The sequence below is a fragment of the Schistocerca serialis genome, chromosome 6, assembly GCF_023864345.2.
Source record: "Schistocerca serialis cubense isolate TAMUIC-IGC-003099 chromosome 6, iqSchSeri2.2, whole genome shotgun sequence".
Taxonomy (NCBI): domain Eukaryota; kingdom Metazoa; phylum Arthropoda; class Insecta; order Orthoptera; family Acrididae; genus Schistocerca; species Schistocerca serialis.
In genome coordinates, this window is record NC_064643.1 from 597,919,738 (window position 1) to 597,937,439 (window position 17,702).

Genomic DNA, 17,702 nt, shown 5'->3' on the forward strand with positions numbered 1-17,702 from the left:
GCCACTTATATTATCAGTACAGGTTTGGTATGAATTACCTAGTTTAAATGGTAATAGATGGAAGTAAGTAGTTATATGACTTAAGCCATCAGTTGCAGCCAATGCCAAGTCATTAGTTTGTCTGCAAAAGAACGAATGTGAGGTACCATCTGCACAACTTACTAATTGGGAATACAGAGGTGCCTCTAAATCATTAATGTAGACCAGGAAAAGGAAAGGGCCAAATACAGAGCCCTGAGGTACACCTTGTTTTACTGTTTCATAGCTAGATTGGAAATGTTTGATCTGATCATTAATTTCATGACTCAGCTTTGTACACTGCTTATGATTGGTTAGATAAATGGTTAGTAGTTGTATGGATGTGGCATTTATATTGTAAGTTTCCAGTTTACTTAGTAGTAGCTCATGGTTCAATGAGACAAATACTTTAGTAAGGCCTAGAAATATCCCTGCTCTCTGCATTCCCCCATCCAGGACATCATACACCTTGTGGAGAAGTTCAGTAATTACTGTAATGGTACTGTGATGCTTTCTGAAGCCATGCTGTTTTTCTGCTAGTAAAATATTCTTTGTGAAATGATAAATAAGTTGTGTCAACAAAACAATTTCAAATATTTTACCAAAAATTGGTACTAGTGATATGGGCCTGAAGTTTGATAGCTCTTCTTTCAATCCTTTTTTATGAACAGGTTTGACTGTACTTTTCTTCAAAATAATTGGAAATGTGTGCTCTCTGATACAACTGTTGATCATGTGGGCAATTATTCCAACTAATTCCTTATTGCATTTTTTTAATTATAATACTACTCAGCCCATCCCAGCCAGAAGAGGTCTTATTCTTTAAGTTATTTATTATTTTTCCTATTTCCTCCACACTCACTTCCTTAAATTCAAAATCAGTTTCCAGCCTAGGGTAAGGCTTTACCATTCGAGTCAGACCTGTGTTGAAACTTCCTGGCAGATTAAAACTGTGTGTCCGACTGAGACTCGAACTCGGGACCTTTGCCTTTCGCGGGCAAGTGCTCTACCATCTGAGCTACCGAAGCACGACTCACGCCCGGTACTCACAGCTTCACTTCTGCCAGTATCCTGTCTCCAACCTTCCAGACTTTACAGAAGCAATATCCTTTCTTTCAGGAGTGCTAGTTCTGCATGGTTCGCAGAAGAGCTTCTGTAAAGTTTGGAAGGTTGGAGACAGGATACTGGCAGAAGTGAAGCTGTGAGTACCGCGCGTGAGTCGTGCTTCAGTAGCTCAGATGGTAGAGCACTTGCCCGCGAAAGGCAAAGGTGCCGAGTTCGAGTCTCGGTCGGGCACACAGTTTTAATCTGCCAGGAAGTTTCATATCAGCGCACACTCCGCTGCAGAGTGAAAATCTCATTCCAGACCTGTGTTATTAACTGGATTCACAGCTGAAGATCTAAAATATTCATTAAATATATTGCAGATTTTATCAGTATCATTAATAAGGTTTCCTTCATGTTGAATTCTGTCAATTTGAGCATCTAACTTAGGGGTGGCTTTGCGATATCCATTTATTATATTCCATGAAGTTTTCCCTGTATTTGATGACTGAGTTATTTCCTTATCTAGGATCTGTTTTCTTAAATTTGAGAGCTGTTCCTGAAATTGTTTTTTAGCTTGATTGTACTTATCCTTAAATATTTGCTATTTAGTTGACTTATGTAGCACACTTAGATCCTCAATATTTTACCTAAGTTTAATCATGTAAGCTGGAAGAGTCAGTCTCGTGTTTTTTACACTTTGGTTGTGAGTTATTACTTTCTTAATTTTTTTCACTCGGTAGCAAAAATTAAGATATTGTAAAATAATATCATAAAATTTGGCCCATTTGTATTAAGGTCCTTTTTACTGAAGACGTAGTTGCCATTCCTCAGGTGCTAGTTTACTTTTAAAAGCATTAATGTTTTTCTCTTTAAGCATTGTTTTTTGTTCTACGACTTGAGTGTTTTCTTGGGTGCTTGTGTGTTCACAGTCTACAAATTGACATTTGTGGTCTGAGTGGTGGAAGTCCACATTCCAGCATCTAATACTATCTTTTACCTCTTTACTTAGTGTTATGTAGTCTATTCTACTAGAAGTAGACTGAGTTACTCTTGTATCTTAATTTACTGCATTCATAAGATTATAGGAGTTAAGGGTAACTATTAGCCTGCTGTTATGGTTATTGTAAGATGTTGCCTCTATATTCAAGTCACCAAGCATTGTTACCTCGTTTGGGTCACAGTGTCCCACTATTCCACTAAAAATATCTATGAAACGCCCTACCTCTGATTTTGGTGGACGATAAATCCCAATAATTTTCTGTTTCACCGTGCCCTTTCTGCAACCTTTGATATGGAGTTCAACACCTGTCACTTCAGTCAAGCCTTCATTATTATACAGATCTAGATGATTTAATTTATTTACTTTGAGCTGCTGTCTAACAAATACTGCTACACCTCCACCTCCCACCTCCACCTGTCTACAGTAGCTATTTCCTAGGAAATAGCCATCTAGTTTAAAGTAAATAATTTCCTCAGATTTCAGTCCATGCTTGGTTAACGCAACTACATGAGGTGAATGATCACTTACAAAAGTCTGCAAAACATTGAGCTTATTTCTGAGATATTGTACATTTAAGTGCATGCCTTAATGGTACTTTTAGTTTGTCACTTTGAATTTCCTGCTGTTCTGGTTTGTTTATATTGGGCCAAATCTGGTTGGAGTTGGCCCTTTCCACTAGCTTCCCTGCGAGTTGGGATTTAGGGTGATAGCCCATCTGTTTTCACAGCTGTTTTCACAAATTATTATGTCAACAGCTTTGTTTATGTCTGATGCAAGTCTCTTTTTACGAGACAGATTTAAATGTTGACCATGCGTTGTGAAACTAGTGTTTTTGTAGCTGTTGACATCAAGAAGTCTTACATTTTTAAACTTGGAGCAGAAATGTTGCAATTTTTGATTTGTTCATCGAATTTCACTATTTACATAAGACCAGTCCGCCAGATCAAATCTCAGACGTAAATTCGCTACTATCACATTTGTAGTCAATAGCAACTGCAAGATAACAATTAAATTTCTTATAAATGCACTGGCCTCGTTGCAGTAAACATCGTTTGATCCCACTATGAGAACAACATAGTCACTTTTAGTGGAACTGGCACATTCTTTTTGTATATTGCTGGTTACATTTCTGAATTTTGTTCCAAGGTAACAACAGCTGACACACTCACATTGATGTTCATTCTTTTGTGTTTTCTGTCCCTATTAATACATATAAAATAAAACAAATACAGGGTGGAGCAGAGGAAACACATGTTTTTTGAACCACTAGTACGCGGTGACAAGAGGGGGGTATTGACCTTAAATGAATCTTGGCACACTGCCCATACAATGCTGTTTTAGTCGCTATGGAGCCTAGAGCATCATGTGTTCATTGTCGAGCAGTACTTTAGAAACAGTGATTCCGTAGTCACAGTGCAACGTCTTTTCCATCAGAAGTTTAGAGTTGGACGTCGAGGTGCAGTGCCTGTTCAAAATACTGTACTTTGATGGGTTGCAGCATTAAGAAGTACTGGATCTGTGATGAAAAGGAAACCATATGGTCTTTCCCATTCAGTTCATACTCTGGAAAATGTAGACTGAGTGAGAATGGCAGTTCTTGCTAGTCTGAAACAATCGGTTAAACGACAGGCTGTATCGCTGGGTATGTCATGTTGTTCGCTTCAGCGCATCTTACATGATGACCTTAAGTTTCACCTGTACAAGATAATGATCGTCCAGCAGCTTAGTGAAGGGGATTTTGTGTAGTGCAGAGAGTTTTGTCACGTAATGGATGAAATTTTTATGCAGACGGTTACGTCAATGTTTAAAATTGTCGGTATTGGGCACCAGAGAACCCACATGAATTACATGAAAGACCTCTCCACAGTTTAAACATAACAGTGTGGTGCTGCATTTCAAAGATGGGGTTGTTGAGTCCTGTTTTTTTTGAAGGGGAAGGAACTGCAGTCATTGTGACATCAACGCACTACGTTAAAATGTTAAACAACTTTCTTCGTCCAAAACTTGAAAGGTGTCAAGTGAACATCAGAGAAGTATGGTTTCAGCAGGATGGTGTCACAGCTCACATGGGCGAGAGCATCCATGGAAGTGGTTCGACAAATGTTCCCAGGACATCTTATTTCGAGACATGGTGATATTTACTGGCCCCCTTGTTCACCCGATTTGTTGATATGCGACTTGTTTTTGTGAGGATATTTAAAATCAAAAGTCTACATGAACAAGCCTCACACAATAGATGACCTGAAGAATTCCAGTCATCAGGAAGTTAAAGCCTTGCCAAATGAGATGTTGGAGAGAGCCATGCATAGCATTCGGGAGAGGATGCAAATTTGTATCCAGCAATAAAGACGTCATCTCCAAAACATTATTTTTCGAACCTAATTAAAGTATGTATATTTCAAAACTGAATTAAGAAATCTATCACTTAAGGCTTGTTTTTATTATTTTTATCAAACCGTGTCCCAGTCATTCAATAGTGAAAAACATGCATTTCCTTTGCTCCACCCTGTATAAGGCTAGACTAATGTGAGAGTGCTGTATCGCATGGGTGCACAAAATTCTGGTTTACAAATAATTCGAAACTAACACTTGCTGTTGTCATTGGGTTTCACATGGAAGATGTGACAAGCAGTAATTCTTTAGTCTGACACCAGCTGCACAATGAAAATCAGTTTCCAATGCATGTACCTTCTCTATTGTAAATCAGTGAACTAAATATACCCAGATGTGAAATTGGTAAAAATTTGGTAGTGATATGTTCAATAGTTTCAGAAATGATGGGCTAAATGTTGACAGAAACTAGCATTCTCAGTATAAGAGACCTCAATCTCAGCCTAAAGTTAGCTTCACAAAAGTAATCATAAACAGTGTTCTTCACATAAGATGGAGAATACCATATGAAACATTTTTAACACTTAATAGAGCATAAATGTTAAAAGTTACTGATGTTGATCTAAATAAAATTATGTCTCATTTGTCCCTAATTCATGAATAAGCTTGTTAAGGAATGGTTATGAATTTTATTTCACGGATTCCAAAGTAGCTGTGATCAAACTCATCAATGTGCAGGGTGTAATAAATTTTATATAAGCGTAGCCTGACATGATCAGAGGGGAGAGAAGGTGGTCTTAATTTGGTTTATTAAAAAAATTTTTTTTTTCAAGTAAAAACTTTTAACGCCTAGACTGCAATTTTCCTACCAGAATTAAAGTTTGTTAACTAGTTTCAGTGGCCATCTGCAACCATCTTCAGACATTCAAAATATGAAAAGGTGGTGAATAAGCATTGGAAACATGCAACAAAATGCACTTGCAAGTACCAAAACAATAACAGTTCATGGTTGAAAATGTCATTGTGAGCAAGCCAGGTTGTAGACAGACAGTATCTTGCAGGTTGATAGTCATATAAGAAATTGTCCAGCAGCATCAGTAGAAATTGGATCAAAAGCTCATTATTTGCAATAGCATAACAGCTATTATTATGAGAGAAGTGCATACAATTGTTCCAAAAACTCAGCTGTTCCATAGCCTGGCTTACACATGAATGATACTGCATGGTGTATAATGTAGTCATCTTCATACAGCATGTACAAACTGAAGGATAATATGAGAACGCTGCAAGCCACCAGTCTGACAAGAAATGAACTGAATTATGCAAGGTCTCCTACTGGCGTAGTGTCTTTTTAATTTTTTTCTTTAATAAAATATTCTATTCGAATGTGCTAGAAGAATATGAGATTTATGCTCATCAACTAAAATCATGGGAGACCTGTTGAATAAATGAAGTGATTTTGCATATAGCAATATTATTAAATTTTTAAATATGATTTAGACTCTACCATGTTGGGTTAGGGATGGTGGGCCGCCACACATTGGCAGCATTGAATTTGCCACTATGGAGGAAACCTCAGCATCTTGCTACTTTTGAATTGGGATATACAAATTTCCCTCTAAAGTGGTTTAATCAAATGTAATAGGAGAGACACGTTTAAAATTTTAACAGTTTCCCTTTAATAAAATATGTTTTTCAATTTAGGAAATCCTCTGTAATGTTTTGTTTTTAATGGTCTTGAATGTTTAATGCATATTTTTATATTTGTAGAAGACACTCATTAAAATTACAAGCTTTTTACACCAATCAAATTTCTTTTGAAATTTTAATATGTTTCATTTTAGTATGTTACAGTGAAACTGATAGTTCCATGAAGCCTGGTTACTCTGTAACTATAAGACATGGTATGTTATAGATTTGCAACACTGCTCATAACTGGTCAGTTTTAAATAATAAAAACAGTGATTGACAGATTCTAGACTGAAACTCATCCTTCAAATCGAAAATGATCTATGTTATTTGGCTGATAACTCCTCAAAGCACAAAAAACACGTGTAGAACAAACCACCAATACAATTTAAGACCTAAAGGGAGTAATCACTTTTTCTACCCACAATAACTTTCTTTGCTCCCCCAAAACAGGGAGGGGATGAGGGGAGGGAGACGGGGAGATGGAGGGAGAGGGGGAGAGAGATAGACAGAGAGAGAGAGAGAGAGAGAGAGAGAGAGAGAGAGAGAGAGAGAGAGACAGGGAGAGAGAGAGAATTATTATACAAGACAAAACACTTTCAGACTTGATATAACTCTTTGTTGATGCAAGAATGAATCATTATGACCGATAGCACTCAGAAACACTCGTATATATTCCTGCTGATTATGAATGTTTTCCAAGAACATGAACATAAACCACATTCTGCATCAGGGTCATGCTTCAAGTTTTGTTGTGGCACCTTTGATCTAAAATGGGAAAAGCAATTTAGCATGAAAATAAATATTTTTGTGAAAAATCAACATGACCATGCATTGCAATATCACATGTTGTGCTCCAGTGTCACATCTTCTTCCAAGAAATGAAACTTAACACTGCCAGATATAGCAAATCACACTGAGTGCAGCAGTGAAATGGGAATGGTAAAAAACGAGTGTATACCCGTCCTTTTTTCCCCCTAAGGTAAGTCTTTCCGCTCCCGGGATTGAAATGACTCCTTACCCTCTCCCTTAAAACCCACTTCCTTTCATCTTTCCCTCTCCTTCCCTCTTTCCTGATGAGGCAACAGTTTGTTGCGAAAGCTTGAATTTTGTGTGTATGTATGTGTCTGTTTGTGTTTCTATCGACCTGCCAGCGCTTTCGTATGGTAAGTCACATCATCTTTGTTTTTAAATATATTTTTCCCGCGTGGAATGTTTCCCTCTATTATATATATATATATAAAAACAAAGATGATGTGACCTACCAAATGAAAGCGCTGGCAGGTCGACAGACACACAAACATACACACAAAAGGTAAGTCTTTCCGCTCCCAGGATTGGAATGACTCCTTACCCTCCTATATATATATATATATATGCCTTGGTGCACAGCCAGCACATCTTGGCACAGTGTTACACCGTCCGGGTTATCTGGATACTTCCCACCAACACCAACCTATCCGAACTCCGGAGATGGGAACTTGCCCTTCAGTATATCCTCTCTTCTCGTCATCCGCCAGGCCTCAATCTCCGCTAATTTCAAGTTGCCACCACTCATACCTCACCTGTCTTTCAACAACTTCTTTGCCTCTACACTTCTGCCTCGACTGACATCTCTGCCCAAACTCTTTGTCTTTAAATATGTCTGCTTGTGTCTGTACGTGTGGATGGATATGTGCGTGTGTGCTAGTGTATACCTGTCCTTTTTTCCCCCTAAGGTAAGTCTTTCCGCTCCCGGGATTGGAATGACTCCTTACCCTCTCCCTTAAAACCCACTTCCTTTCGTCTTCCCCTCTCCTTCCCTCTTTCCTGATGAGGCAACAGTTTGTTGCGAAAGCTTGAATTTTGTGTGTATGTTTGTGTTTGATTGTGTATCTATCGACCTGCCAGCGCTTTTGTTCGGTAAGTCACCTCATCTTTGTTTTATATATATATATATATATATATATATATATATATATATATATATATATATATATATATATATATATATATATATATATATATATATACCACACACATACACACACAAAATCACCAATGCCATCAACAGGCCCCTGTAGATGTTCTTGAGTTCACATGACACATAATTCTTATTCCATCCTTTTAACTCAGAAAGCTTTAACTTGGCTTTATGAGTTGCCTAAGAAATTATTCCATATAACATTATGAAATGAAAGTGAGCAACATGTGCTTTTTTTATTTTTATGCGCTCCTTCCTACTGAACTTATTATCAAGTTGTAATCCTAACAATTTTTCACTAGCATCTACTTGCATACATTGTCATCATACTTTAGACACATACTCACAGGAAGAATCTTACACATTCTAGTCATTACTATATGCAAGAAAAACTACAGGTATTGAAATGAAATCCTGTTGGACACCACATGTTAAGTTACTATTTTGCTGTTGACTAATTGCTTTCTGGTGATATTTGTTATAAAAACTGTGCAAATAAGATGCACCAATATAAAGCAATGAAGAAACTCTTTATTCAACTTTGTGAGAAAAAGAGTCAAATTGAGAATAACAAATCCTTAACAACCATGGAAATTTTATGAAATATAAAGAGTAATAGTAATATCACTCTACTCCCTCCAAAGCACAACACTTTTATTCACTGTGCATTTATTTTCTCTGATTGCAGCAGCTCCCCCTCCCCCTGCCGAAGAGTGGAGCTCCTGGGAGAATGGCTATCTGCCTATCATTTTTGACTGGCTCGAGAGTGCCCTTCTAACATCTGTGCCACTTGTGTCTTCTGTCTCAGGCTGCCTGACCTCTTGACGATGGTATGGAATTTCCATGTCCTGTTCTGCTCTCCTACCCTCCTTATGGGGGCAACAGTGTCTGTTCCTGCCTTCTATCTGTGATTTCCTCATATGAGTGGGCTTCCCTCTTTCCAATGAGACCATCTGCGTCTTGCCATTTACATCTATCTGCAACGAATGTGCACCCCTTGCCAACACCCTAAATAAGGCGGGCGCAGCGTGTTTGAACAGTGTCCATGCCCAGTTTGACGTGCAAATGTGTGAAGCTCCTTCTGCAAGAATGTTTTTCGATCTCCACATTGTGACCCTGGTAAAGGCCATTGTTTACTTGTAAGACCTGTGACAGTTGCACAGTCGTTGACTCTCCTTGTGCCACAAAGAACTCTGCTGGTAGCTGCAAGCTCTATCTGTAGACCATTTCCCCATAGACACTTTTAAATCTGGTTTGTAAGCAGCTTGCAATCCCAGTAGCATACTGGCAAGGCTGAGACCCATCTGTCTGTGTGACACATAAAAGCATGATAAAGTTTCATATCAGCGCACACTCCAGAGTGAAAATTTCATTCTGGAAACATATGCCAGGCTGTGGCTATGTCATGTCTCTGCAATATCCTTTCTTCCAGAAGTGCTAGTCGTGCTAGTTTCATATGAGAACTTCTGTGAAGTTTGGAAGGTAGGAGGTGACACAATGGTGGAAGTAAAGCTGTGAGGAAGGGTCATCGGTCTTTCTTGGGTAGTTCAGTAAGTAGAGTACTTGCCTGTGAAGGGCAAAGGTCCTGAGTTTGAAAGTCGGTCCAGCACACAATTTTAATCTACCAGGACATTTTATATCAGCGCACACTCTGTGACAGAGTGAAAATATCATCCTGGAAGCCAAAGGGTGTTATTACTGCTGTCTTCTGAATGTCACTGTCTCCAACCATAATTTGGTGAGAAACCTTTTTGCAGCCATTCACATTGAACATTGTCATTCCTGCCAGAATTTTGCTAAAGTCTCTGATATTGGGTACTGGGTACTGATCAGGGACTGTGCAAGAGTTATGTGGCCTATAATCACAAGTACCAACTTTTTTCTTCACCAAATGCAATGGCAAGGCCCACAGGCTGTCAGACTGGCACATCATGCTACTTTGCAGTAATTCTTTGAATTCTGCTTTTACTACTACAAAACAGTCTGTGGCTAGCCTCCTTGGACACTGCAATACTGGTTGACCCAATGTCATTCTAATGTGGTGCACAGTGTTGCATACTGCTTCCTGTACAGGTGATACTTCGGGCTGTTCCCCACATGTGACTGAACCCTCACTCGCTTGTACTAATAGTTCAATCCACACTTTTTAATTAATCACAAACCGAGTAAAAATCGTATGAAATTATTATCCCTGCAGTACTACAGTGACTGTTGAATGTCAACCAACAGGTATTATATTTTGTTTATTGTTTCAGTTTATATCGATTCGTTAATCAGGTCAGTTTGGAGCTACTGTTTCTTCGTGATGACAGCCACATTCTGTGCTCCCAATCACTGCACCCTGTTTTTCTCTCCTACTGTTGGCCCAAAATATGGCAGTGTGTGACCTTGGCCTCAGCAGTGCTGTCCCCTACAACTGTTATGGCAAACCCCATTACAAGCAGGAATTTCTCTTTCATTCAGCAGCCCTCCAACGCTTTTAATATCTAGCAAATATCAGCTTTGCCATGTTTTGATTGACCCATGTGTGCCATAGTTGGGCTGTTTCAAGTTTAATAAGGGCAAGCGATTACTTATTCCAAAAGTGACTGCTGGATATAGAGTTTCAATCCACAACTATGGAATACAAAGCACCATCTTAATCGTAACACTGCCTACCTTCGATATCGTTTTGATATCATGATTACATCCACCAGTCCACAGTTGAATACTACAGTGCAGGAAAGAATAGTTTGTGACTCATCTTGTATTATCCTCTTTGTTGTATCCACAGACCCAACCAACCAACCAACTCGCGCATGCGTGCCCTGACCGTGGCATTGCCACAGTTCCTGTCGTGGCCGTTGGCGTCTCAGGGCATTAGCGCCGACAGAAGAGGTCGCACCATGGCTGAGCTCGGGTCCGCAGTGCCCTCTGCCTTTTGCATATAAGGAGGGGTGCTGGCCCCTAGAGAGACAGTCTGTTGTCGATTGTCTATTGCTAGCCTTTCGTGGAGTTTATAGCGGAGCCATTGTAGTGTGATATTTGCTATTGTATTCGACTAGGCTCAGTACACGGATTACTCTTGGATATTACTTGGACTTGTATTGCTGGTGCACGTTTCGTTAGAAATAAAGATAAGTTATCTCTTCATTTTAGCTGGCGCAATTCTTGTCATTAATTATTTTTCGGCCAACAGACATAGCTACACCCTGGTCACTACCCACGCTTTATAAAATTTGTGGTGGCTGCCCCAAAAGTACCGCCAAGGACCTTGGGTTTGGGACCCATCACAAAAGTGGTGATGAGGATTTTGGAGAAGCGATTGGACCTTGCCTCCTGACGCCGCTGACAACCCCACTCGCCTCATCGTTCTCTTTTCGCTTGTGCACCATTTGCAAATTGTTTCTTGCTTGCGCCTAACCAAACTAACAGAATTGTTTGTGGACATTTTTTGATTACAGTGTGGAGCGCTTTGCACCTTTGTTTCATTTATTGGTATCTTGTTCTCAACAGTTGCATTGTACTAACATGGCTACTCCTGCACCTCCACCCATTGCTCCTACCAATCCGACGCAAGCGTCTAGTGCATCCACAGTCACACTTGAACAGATTTTGCTTTTGCAGACGCAGCAGATGACACAACTCCTGTGTGGCGTGCAACAACTTATAGCAGTGCAGCGGCAATCAACTTCCCCTGCTGCCTTCGGCCCAATGGACCGACCAACCTGCACACCACCATACAGAGCCTTCAATCAAGAGGAAGAAACTTGGCAAGAGTATATGGCCTTACTCGAATCGCACATGGCAACACACCAACACCCAGGTCAGCTAACACTTTCTTTTCTCTTGGCCTCCGCCAGTGTTAAAGTGTACCGTTTATTGGAAAAACTTTTGCCGGCCTCCCGACTTGAACTTTTGCAATATGAACAATGCATCCAGGCCTTATCACAGTACATTGCCTCACAAACTCTAGTTGCTGTGGCCAGATACCGATTTTTTCGTTATCGCAAACAGCCGGGTCAAACTTACAAACAGTGGATCACTGACCTTAAGAGCTTAACTCGTGACTATCGTTTTGCGTGTGACTGTGGAAAACTTTTTGCTCATAATATGATTCGTGACGCAATAACTCATAATGAGAGTCGAGATGCATGGGAAAGTGCTCAAAATAGTTTTGACTTGCCTACTGTTTGTCGTGTGTTGGACGGACATTGTGTGCAACAGACCGACCGTTGTCGGGCACAGTTGCCGCACACACTGCGTGCTCCCAATCAGCAAGGCGGAAGCAGCTTGCGTCCCCGCCAACAGCTTTTGCGTCAAAACAGACAGTTTGCTTCTTCACGGGCACCTTTGGAATCGTGCCCAAAGTGTCGTGTGCGTCACAAATGCCAAAATTGCCCAACACGTAATTATTGTTGCTACATTTGTGGATGGGTTGGACATGTACATTCCGTGTGCCAACAGTGTAAATGGAACTCAATTGCTTCTCGTGCTTCTGGACACACACATTCTGTTCATGCTATTAGTTCTAAAGACAACAGTGTTGAAGACAGTATTCTAGCAAATGGTTTGCATAGTAGTGTCAATGTAGTCAATAGTGCTTTGCCGCCCTCAGTGCTGCGCCGGGCGAACAAATTGTACATTGAGTTGCACATTGCTTCACATCGTGTGAAATTTCAGTTGGATACAGGCTCTTCCATTACACTGATAAATAGCCGGGTGTATGAATTGCTAGGGAAGCCTAAACTTGCTCAACCTTCTGCTCTGCTTACTGCGTATAGTGGCGAACGTATTATAGTACTGGGTACATGTAGCATGCCAGCACAATTCCATAATGTGACCAGGACAATTCAATTGCATGTTGTCGCTGCACATTCGTGCGAAAACATTTTTGGACTGGACTGCTTCGATTTGTTTGGCCTCAGCATCCAAAACAATGTGTTAGCTGTTAGTGAATTTCCTACTCTTGATGCTGTTGTTCTTCTTTGTGAAGAGTTCCCCAATTTGTTTGGTAGTGGTTTGGGCTGCGTACGTGATTATGTTGCTCACGTCACACTGAAGGATAAAGTCCGCCCACGTTTTTGCAAAGCAAGACCAGTGCCTCACGCATTGCGTGACCAAGTCGCAGAAGAACTCCATTCTTTGCAAAATGAGGGAGTCATTGCGCCCATTAGTGCCAGTAAGTGGGCCTCCCCTTTAGTTGTACTAAAGAAACCCAATGGTTCCATGTGTTTGTGTGTGGACTTCAAGTGTACAGTGAATCCACAGACAATTGTCGATGGGTATCCTCTCCCTCACCCTGAGGAATTAATGGACAAACTAGGCATAGGCCGATACTATTCCAAGATTGATTTGCGCAATGCGTATTTGCAAATTCCTTTAGATGAACCATCCCAGGACGTTTTTGTGATTAACACTCACTTGGGTCTCTTTGCGCCTCCCCTTTGGCAGCTCCTCCGCTCCTGCAATTTTTCGGCACTACTTGTAACAACTGACTGCCAAAGTACCTTTTTGCTCAAATTATCTGGACAACATTGTGGTTGCCGGTCGTACTCCAGCGGAACACTTACAGAATTTGCGTCGCTTTTTTACAGTGTTGTTGGAAGCAGGGCTCAAAGTGAACAAGGAAAAGTGTGTATTTTTTTGTATGGAAATAGAATATCTTGGACATGTTATCAACGTACAAGGTGTACATCCCTTGCAGTCGCACCTTCGTGCCATTGCCGGCCTTCCTTCGCCTAAGAACTTGTCTGAGTTGCAATCTATGTTAGGCAAGATTACCTATTATCATAGGTTCATACCCAATGCTGCGCAAATAGCTGCCCCCTTGCACCGATTACGTCGGCGCAACGTTCCATTTGTGCGGTCGGCCGAATGCCAAGCGGCATTCCAGAAACTGACAACAGCACTGTTGAGTGATCGTTGCCTTGTACATTTCGACCCTTCTAAACCAGTTGTTCTTGCTGTGGATGCTTCATCCTAAGGCTTAGGTGCAGTGTTGTCACGTCGTGTCGGATCTGCTGATCGCCCAATAGCTATTGCTTCCAAATTGCTCACCACCACACAACGGAACTATTCCCAAATTGAGAAGGAAGCCTTAGCCATCATATATGGAGTAACAAAGTTCCATGAATACTTGTATGGCAGGAAATTTTTTCTCTTGACGGACCGTAAGTGGTTACAGTCGTTGTTCCATTCTGCAAAGCCGGTCCCCCCCCCCCTGTACTGCTCAGAAATTGCAACGGTGGGCCTTGTTATTATCAAATTACCAGTATGAAATTTTGTATCACCCCACATCTCGCCATTGCAATGCAGACGTGTTGCCTCGTTTGCCAATCATCCATGACACAGCTTTTGATGAATCCGACATTGCTTGTTGTCACATCAACTCTCAAGACAATGAAGTCGTAGTTAGTTTTCCTCTGGACTTTCGCAAGATTGCACGGCCCACAGCTTCGGGCGCTGATTTGAGTGAACTTTTGCATCATGTTCGCATGGCATGTCCACGTTCGCCGAAGAACATTACAAATCCCATCATGCACTGTTACTTTGCTCAACGCCACGACCTGACAGTGCAACGTGATGTTTTGCTCCTTCGCTCTCCGTCGGGACAAACTCATGTGGTGATTCCTACTTTGCAATTTGCTACATCAGGGCCACTGGGGAATGGTACGCACCAAGCAACTTGCACGCAGCATTGCGCATGGCCAGGAATGGACAGAGATATAGAACAGTTAACAGCTCAGTGCCGTTCGTGCATCGAACACCAGTCGGCCTCGCCCCAGAAGTTTGTTTCATGGCCCACACTCTCTGTGCCTTGGCAGCATGTTCACCTCTACTTTGCGAGCCCATTCTTGGGTACTCGATGGCTTATTGCCGTGGATGCCTATAGCAAGTTTCCTTTTGTCGTGTCAATGAACAATATTACTGCTCAGAGTACCATCCACGCACTTTCGTCGATCTTTTGCATTGAAGGTTTGCCTGAACTGATTCTCACAGACAATGGACCCTCTTTTGTTTCGCGGGATTTTGAACTGTTTTGTGTTGATAATGGAATCGCTCATCTCACACGTGCTCCTTTTCACCCTCAGTCCAATGGCAACACTGAGTGGTTTGTTCGTAGTTTCTAACAGATGAGCAAACTTTGCGCCAACCACACGAGAGACCAAGCTTTGTTATTCTTCTTCTCATCATATCGTTCGCTGCCTCGCGACGGCCCATCACTGGCAGAGTTGTTCCATGGACGTCGTCACCGAACTCTGCCTATCCTGCTGCGCCCGCACCCGCGCACGCCAGTGCCGCTTTGGCCGCACAATCGATTTGCGCCTAACACTCCAGTGTATTTCAAGTTGTTTTCAGGCCGCCGCCGCTGGGAGCAGGGTACCATCGTACGGCGATTGGGGTCCCATATGTATCTTTTGTCCACCCCTTGGCTTGCAGCGCCGCCACCACAATCAGCTGCGGCTTAGCCACACTCACGATACTGCCGTGGACTTAAATGTTGCAGACCCATATGCAGCCTCACCCCGGTTCCTCGTTGGTGGACGTCCCTCACCGCCCCCACCGCCATCGCCGCTGCAGGCGCCAACCCCGATGGAAGTCAACGCCATTGCCCGGGCTGCTCCAGCCCGCTCTTCCGGACCGGACCTCCGTCGCCTCCACTTCGCATGGGTCATCGTCGCCCGAGGCTACATCGCCATCGTCTTCGAGAGTCAGGTCGCATTCGTTGGGTCCGTCGTGGCTGCTGTGAGTTGCATCCTTAGGGCTGTTTCGGCTGGTTCCGGCTCCAGCGCAGGGCAAATGCCAGGACGCAGGAGTCGACAACCCCCAGCCTCACTATGTTGGCTCCTGATTACCTCACAGTAGCCACAACCCCCTTCGTCATCAGGCCCTTGCAGCACCTGACATCTTGGTGGCCTTTCAAGGGGGGAGGAATGTTGTATCCACGGACCCAACCAACCAACCAACTCACGCACGCGCGCCCTGACTGTGACATTGCTGGCCACAGTTCCTGTCATGGCCGTTGGCGTTTCAGGGCGTTACTGCCTATAGATGATGTCGCGCCATGGCTGAGCTCGGGTCTGCAGCGCCCTCTGCCATTTGCATATAAGGAGGAGCACTGGCCCCGAGACGGACAGTCTATTGTCGATTGTCTATTGCTAGCCTTTCGTGGTGTTTATAGTGGAGCCATTGCGGTGTGATATTTGCTATTGTATTCGACTAGGCTTAGAACACGGATTACTCTTGGATATTACTTGGACTTGTATTGCTGGTGCATGTTTTGTTAGAAATAAAGATAAGTATTCTCTTCATTCTAGTTGGCGAAATTCTTGTCATTAATTATTTTTTGGCCAACAGACATAGCTACATCCTGGTCACTACCCATGCTTTATACAATTTGTGGTGGCTACCCCAAAAGTACCACTGAGGACCTTGGGTTTGGGAGCCGTCACAAAACTCTTTTTTTTTTTTTATCTTATGGGACTTAACTGCTAAAGTCATCAGTCCCTAAGCTTACACACTACTTGACTAAATTATCCTAAGGACAAACAGACACACCCAATCCCGAGGGAGGACTGGAACCTCTGCCGGGATCAGTCGCGCAGTCTATGACTGCAGCGCCCTAGACTGCTCGGCTAACCCAGTGCGGTGTATTATCCCCAGGTAGTAAATACTATTGCTAAGTATTCTCTTGTCTTCCTTACGGTCGTCATGCTCTGATGGAGCTAATTTACCTTGTTTTAATTTTGAATGGAATTCTGGATGGTTGCTGGATTGTAATTCCAGTTGATGTTAATTACTTTTTTCAGTGTAGATCCTAGCATTCTGATTCATTCATATGCTGTGAAGGAGTCACCTTTGATTTTACGTATCACTTTATGGAAATGAATTTCTTTAGCAAGAATTTGGATTTCAGTAAAACTTTTTAAGTTAATACAGCCAAATTTTTATGCCAAGGAACTGGATCACAAGACAGCCAATACATTGAATTAAAATTTCTGTTCTCTCTGAGAATGATCGAAATTACTTAAGCAGTCGTAATTTAGTTATTTTCCGGTCTTTTACACTATGAAACATTAGAATTTAGAAAAAAATCTTAACGCTCTGAATTTTTTTTGGAATTGGGGGCATGGAATGATTTAGATTGAAATTAACACCATCTATAAGGATTATTTACATACAATTCACCAAATTTCACGTAATTGAAAATTGCACAAAACACCCATACAGTTCTAGTAATTAAGAAAATTAATTGGAGTCTTTCTACGTCATAATGTGACGTTCGTTGTTGCATGCGTCGTTTCGGCGAGCGGGGAACAAACCAAAATTGCACTGGTGATGCATTAATTACTCTGCGACCAATATGATGCCATTTAGAGCCGTTGTTTCTTCAGCTGCCATGGTTCCAAATATTTGCAGCGTCACTAGCATCACAATTCTTGCCTCCCACTCCCCTTACTACCTTGCATAAAACCACTGCGAGGCCCCTGTTGCGCAGACAATCACAACTTCTAAATTCTAGTAACTACTAAATGATGGGAGCTGTGAAATAAAATGATTTTTCAAAAATAATGATTACAACTCTTACTCCATATAAACTAATACTTATTCAGGAACCCGTCACTATCCTAAGTTACAAATATACCTGCCGTTGTATCGTAATTTATCGAT

At 41.7% G+C, this 17,702-nt stretch overlaps 1 protein-coding gene across 1 annotated transcript; it reads left to right on the plus strand.

Moving 5' to 3' along the window:
* The first annotated feature begins 8,742 nt into the window (after positions 1-8,742).
* On the plus strand, positions 8,743-16,342 carry LOC126484539 (uncharacterized). The gene is made up of 3 exons (XM_050108086.1): positions 8,743-8,878; positions 11,655-11,853; positions 15,538-16,342. The coding sequence occupies exons 1-3, from the start codon at positions 8,876-8,878 to the stop codon at positions 15,894-15,896; spliced, it is 561 nt and encodes a 186-aa protein (XP_049964043.1). The 5' UTR covers positions 8,743-8,875; the 3' UTR covers positions 15,897-16,342.
* Positions 16,343-17,702: the final 1,360 nt, after the last annotated feature.

Bases quoted from the DNA above. Each gene is read 5' to 3' on its own strand.
- LOC126484539 (XM_050108086.1), top strand. The intron at 11,854-15,537 runs GTCAGCTAACAC...TAAATGTTGCAG, and splicing joins GGCAACACACCAACACCCAG to ACCCATATGCAGCCTCACCC.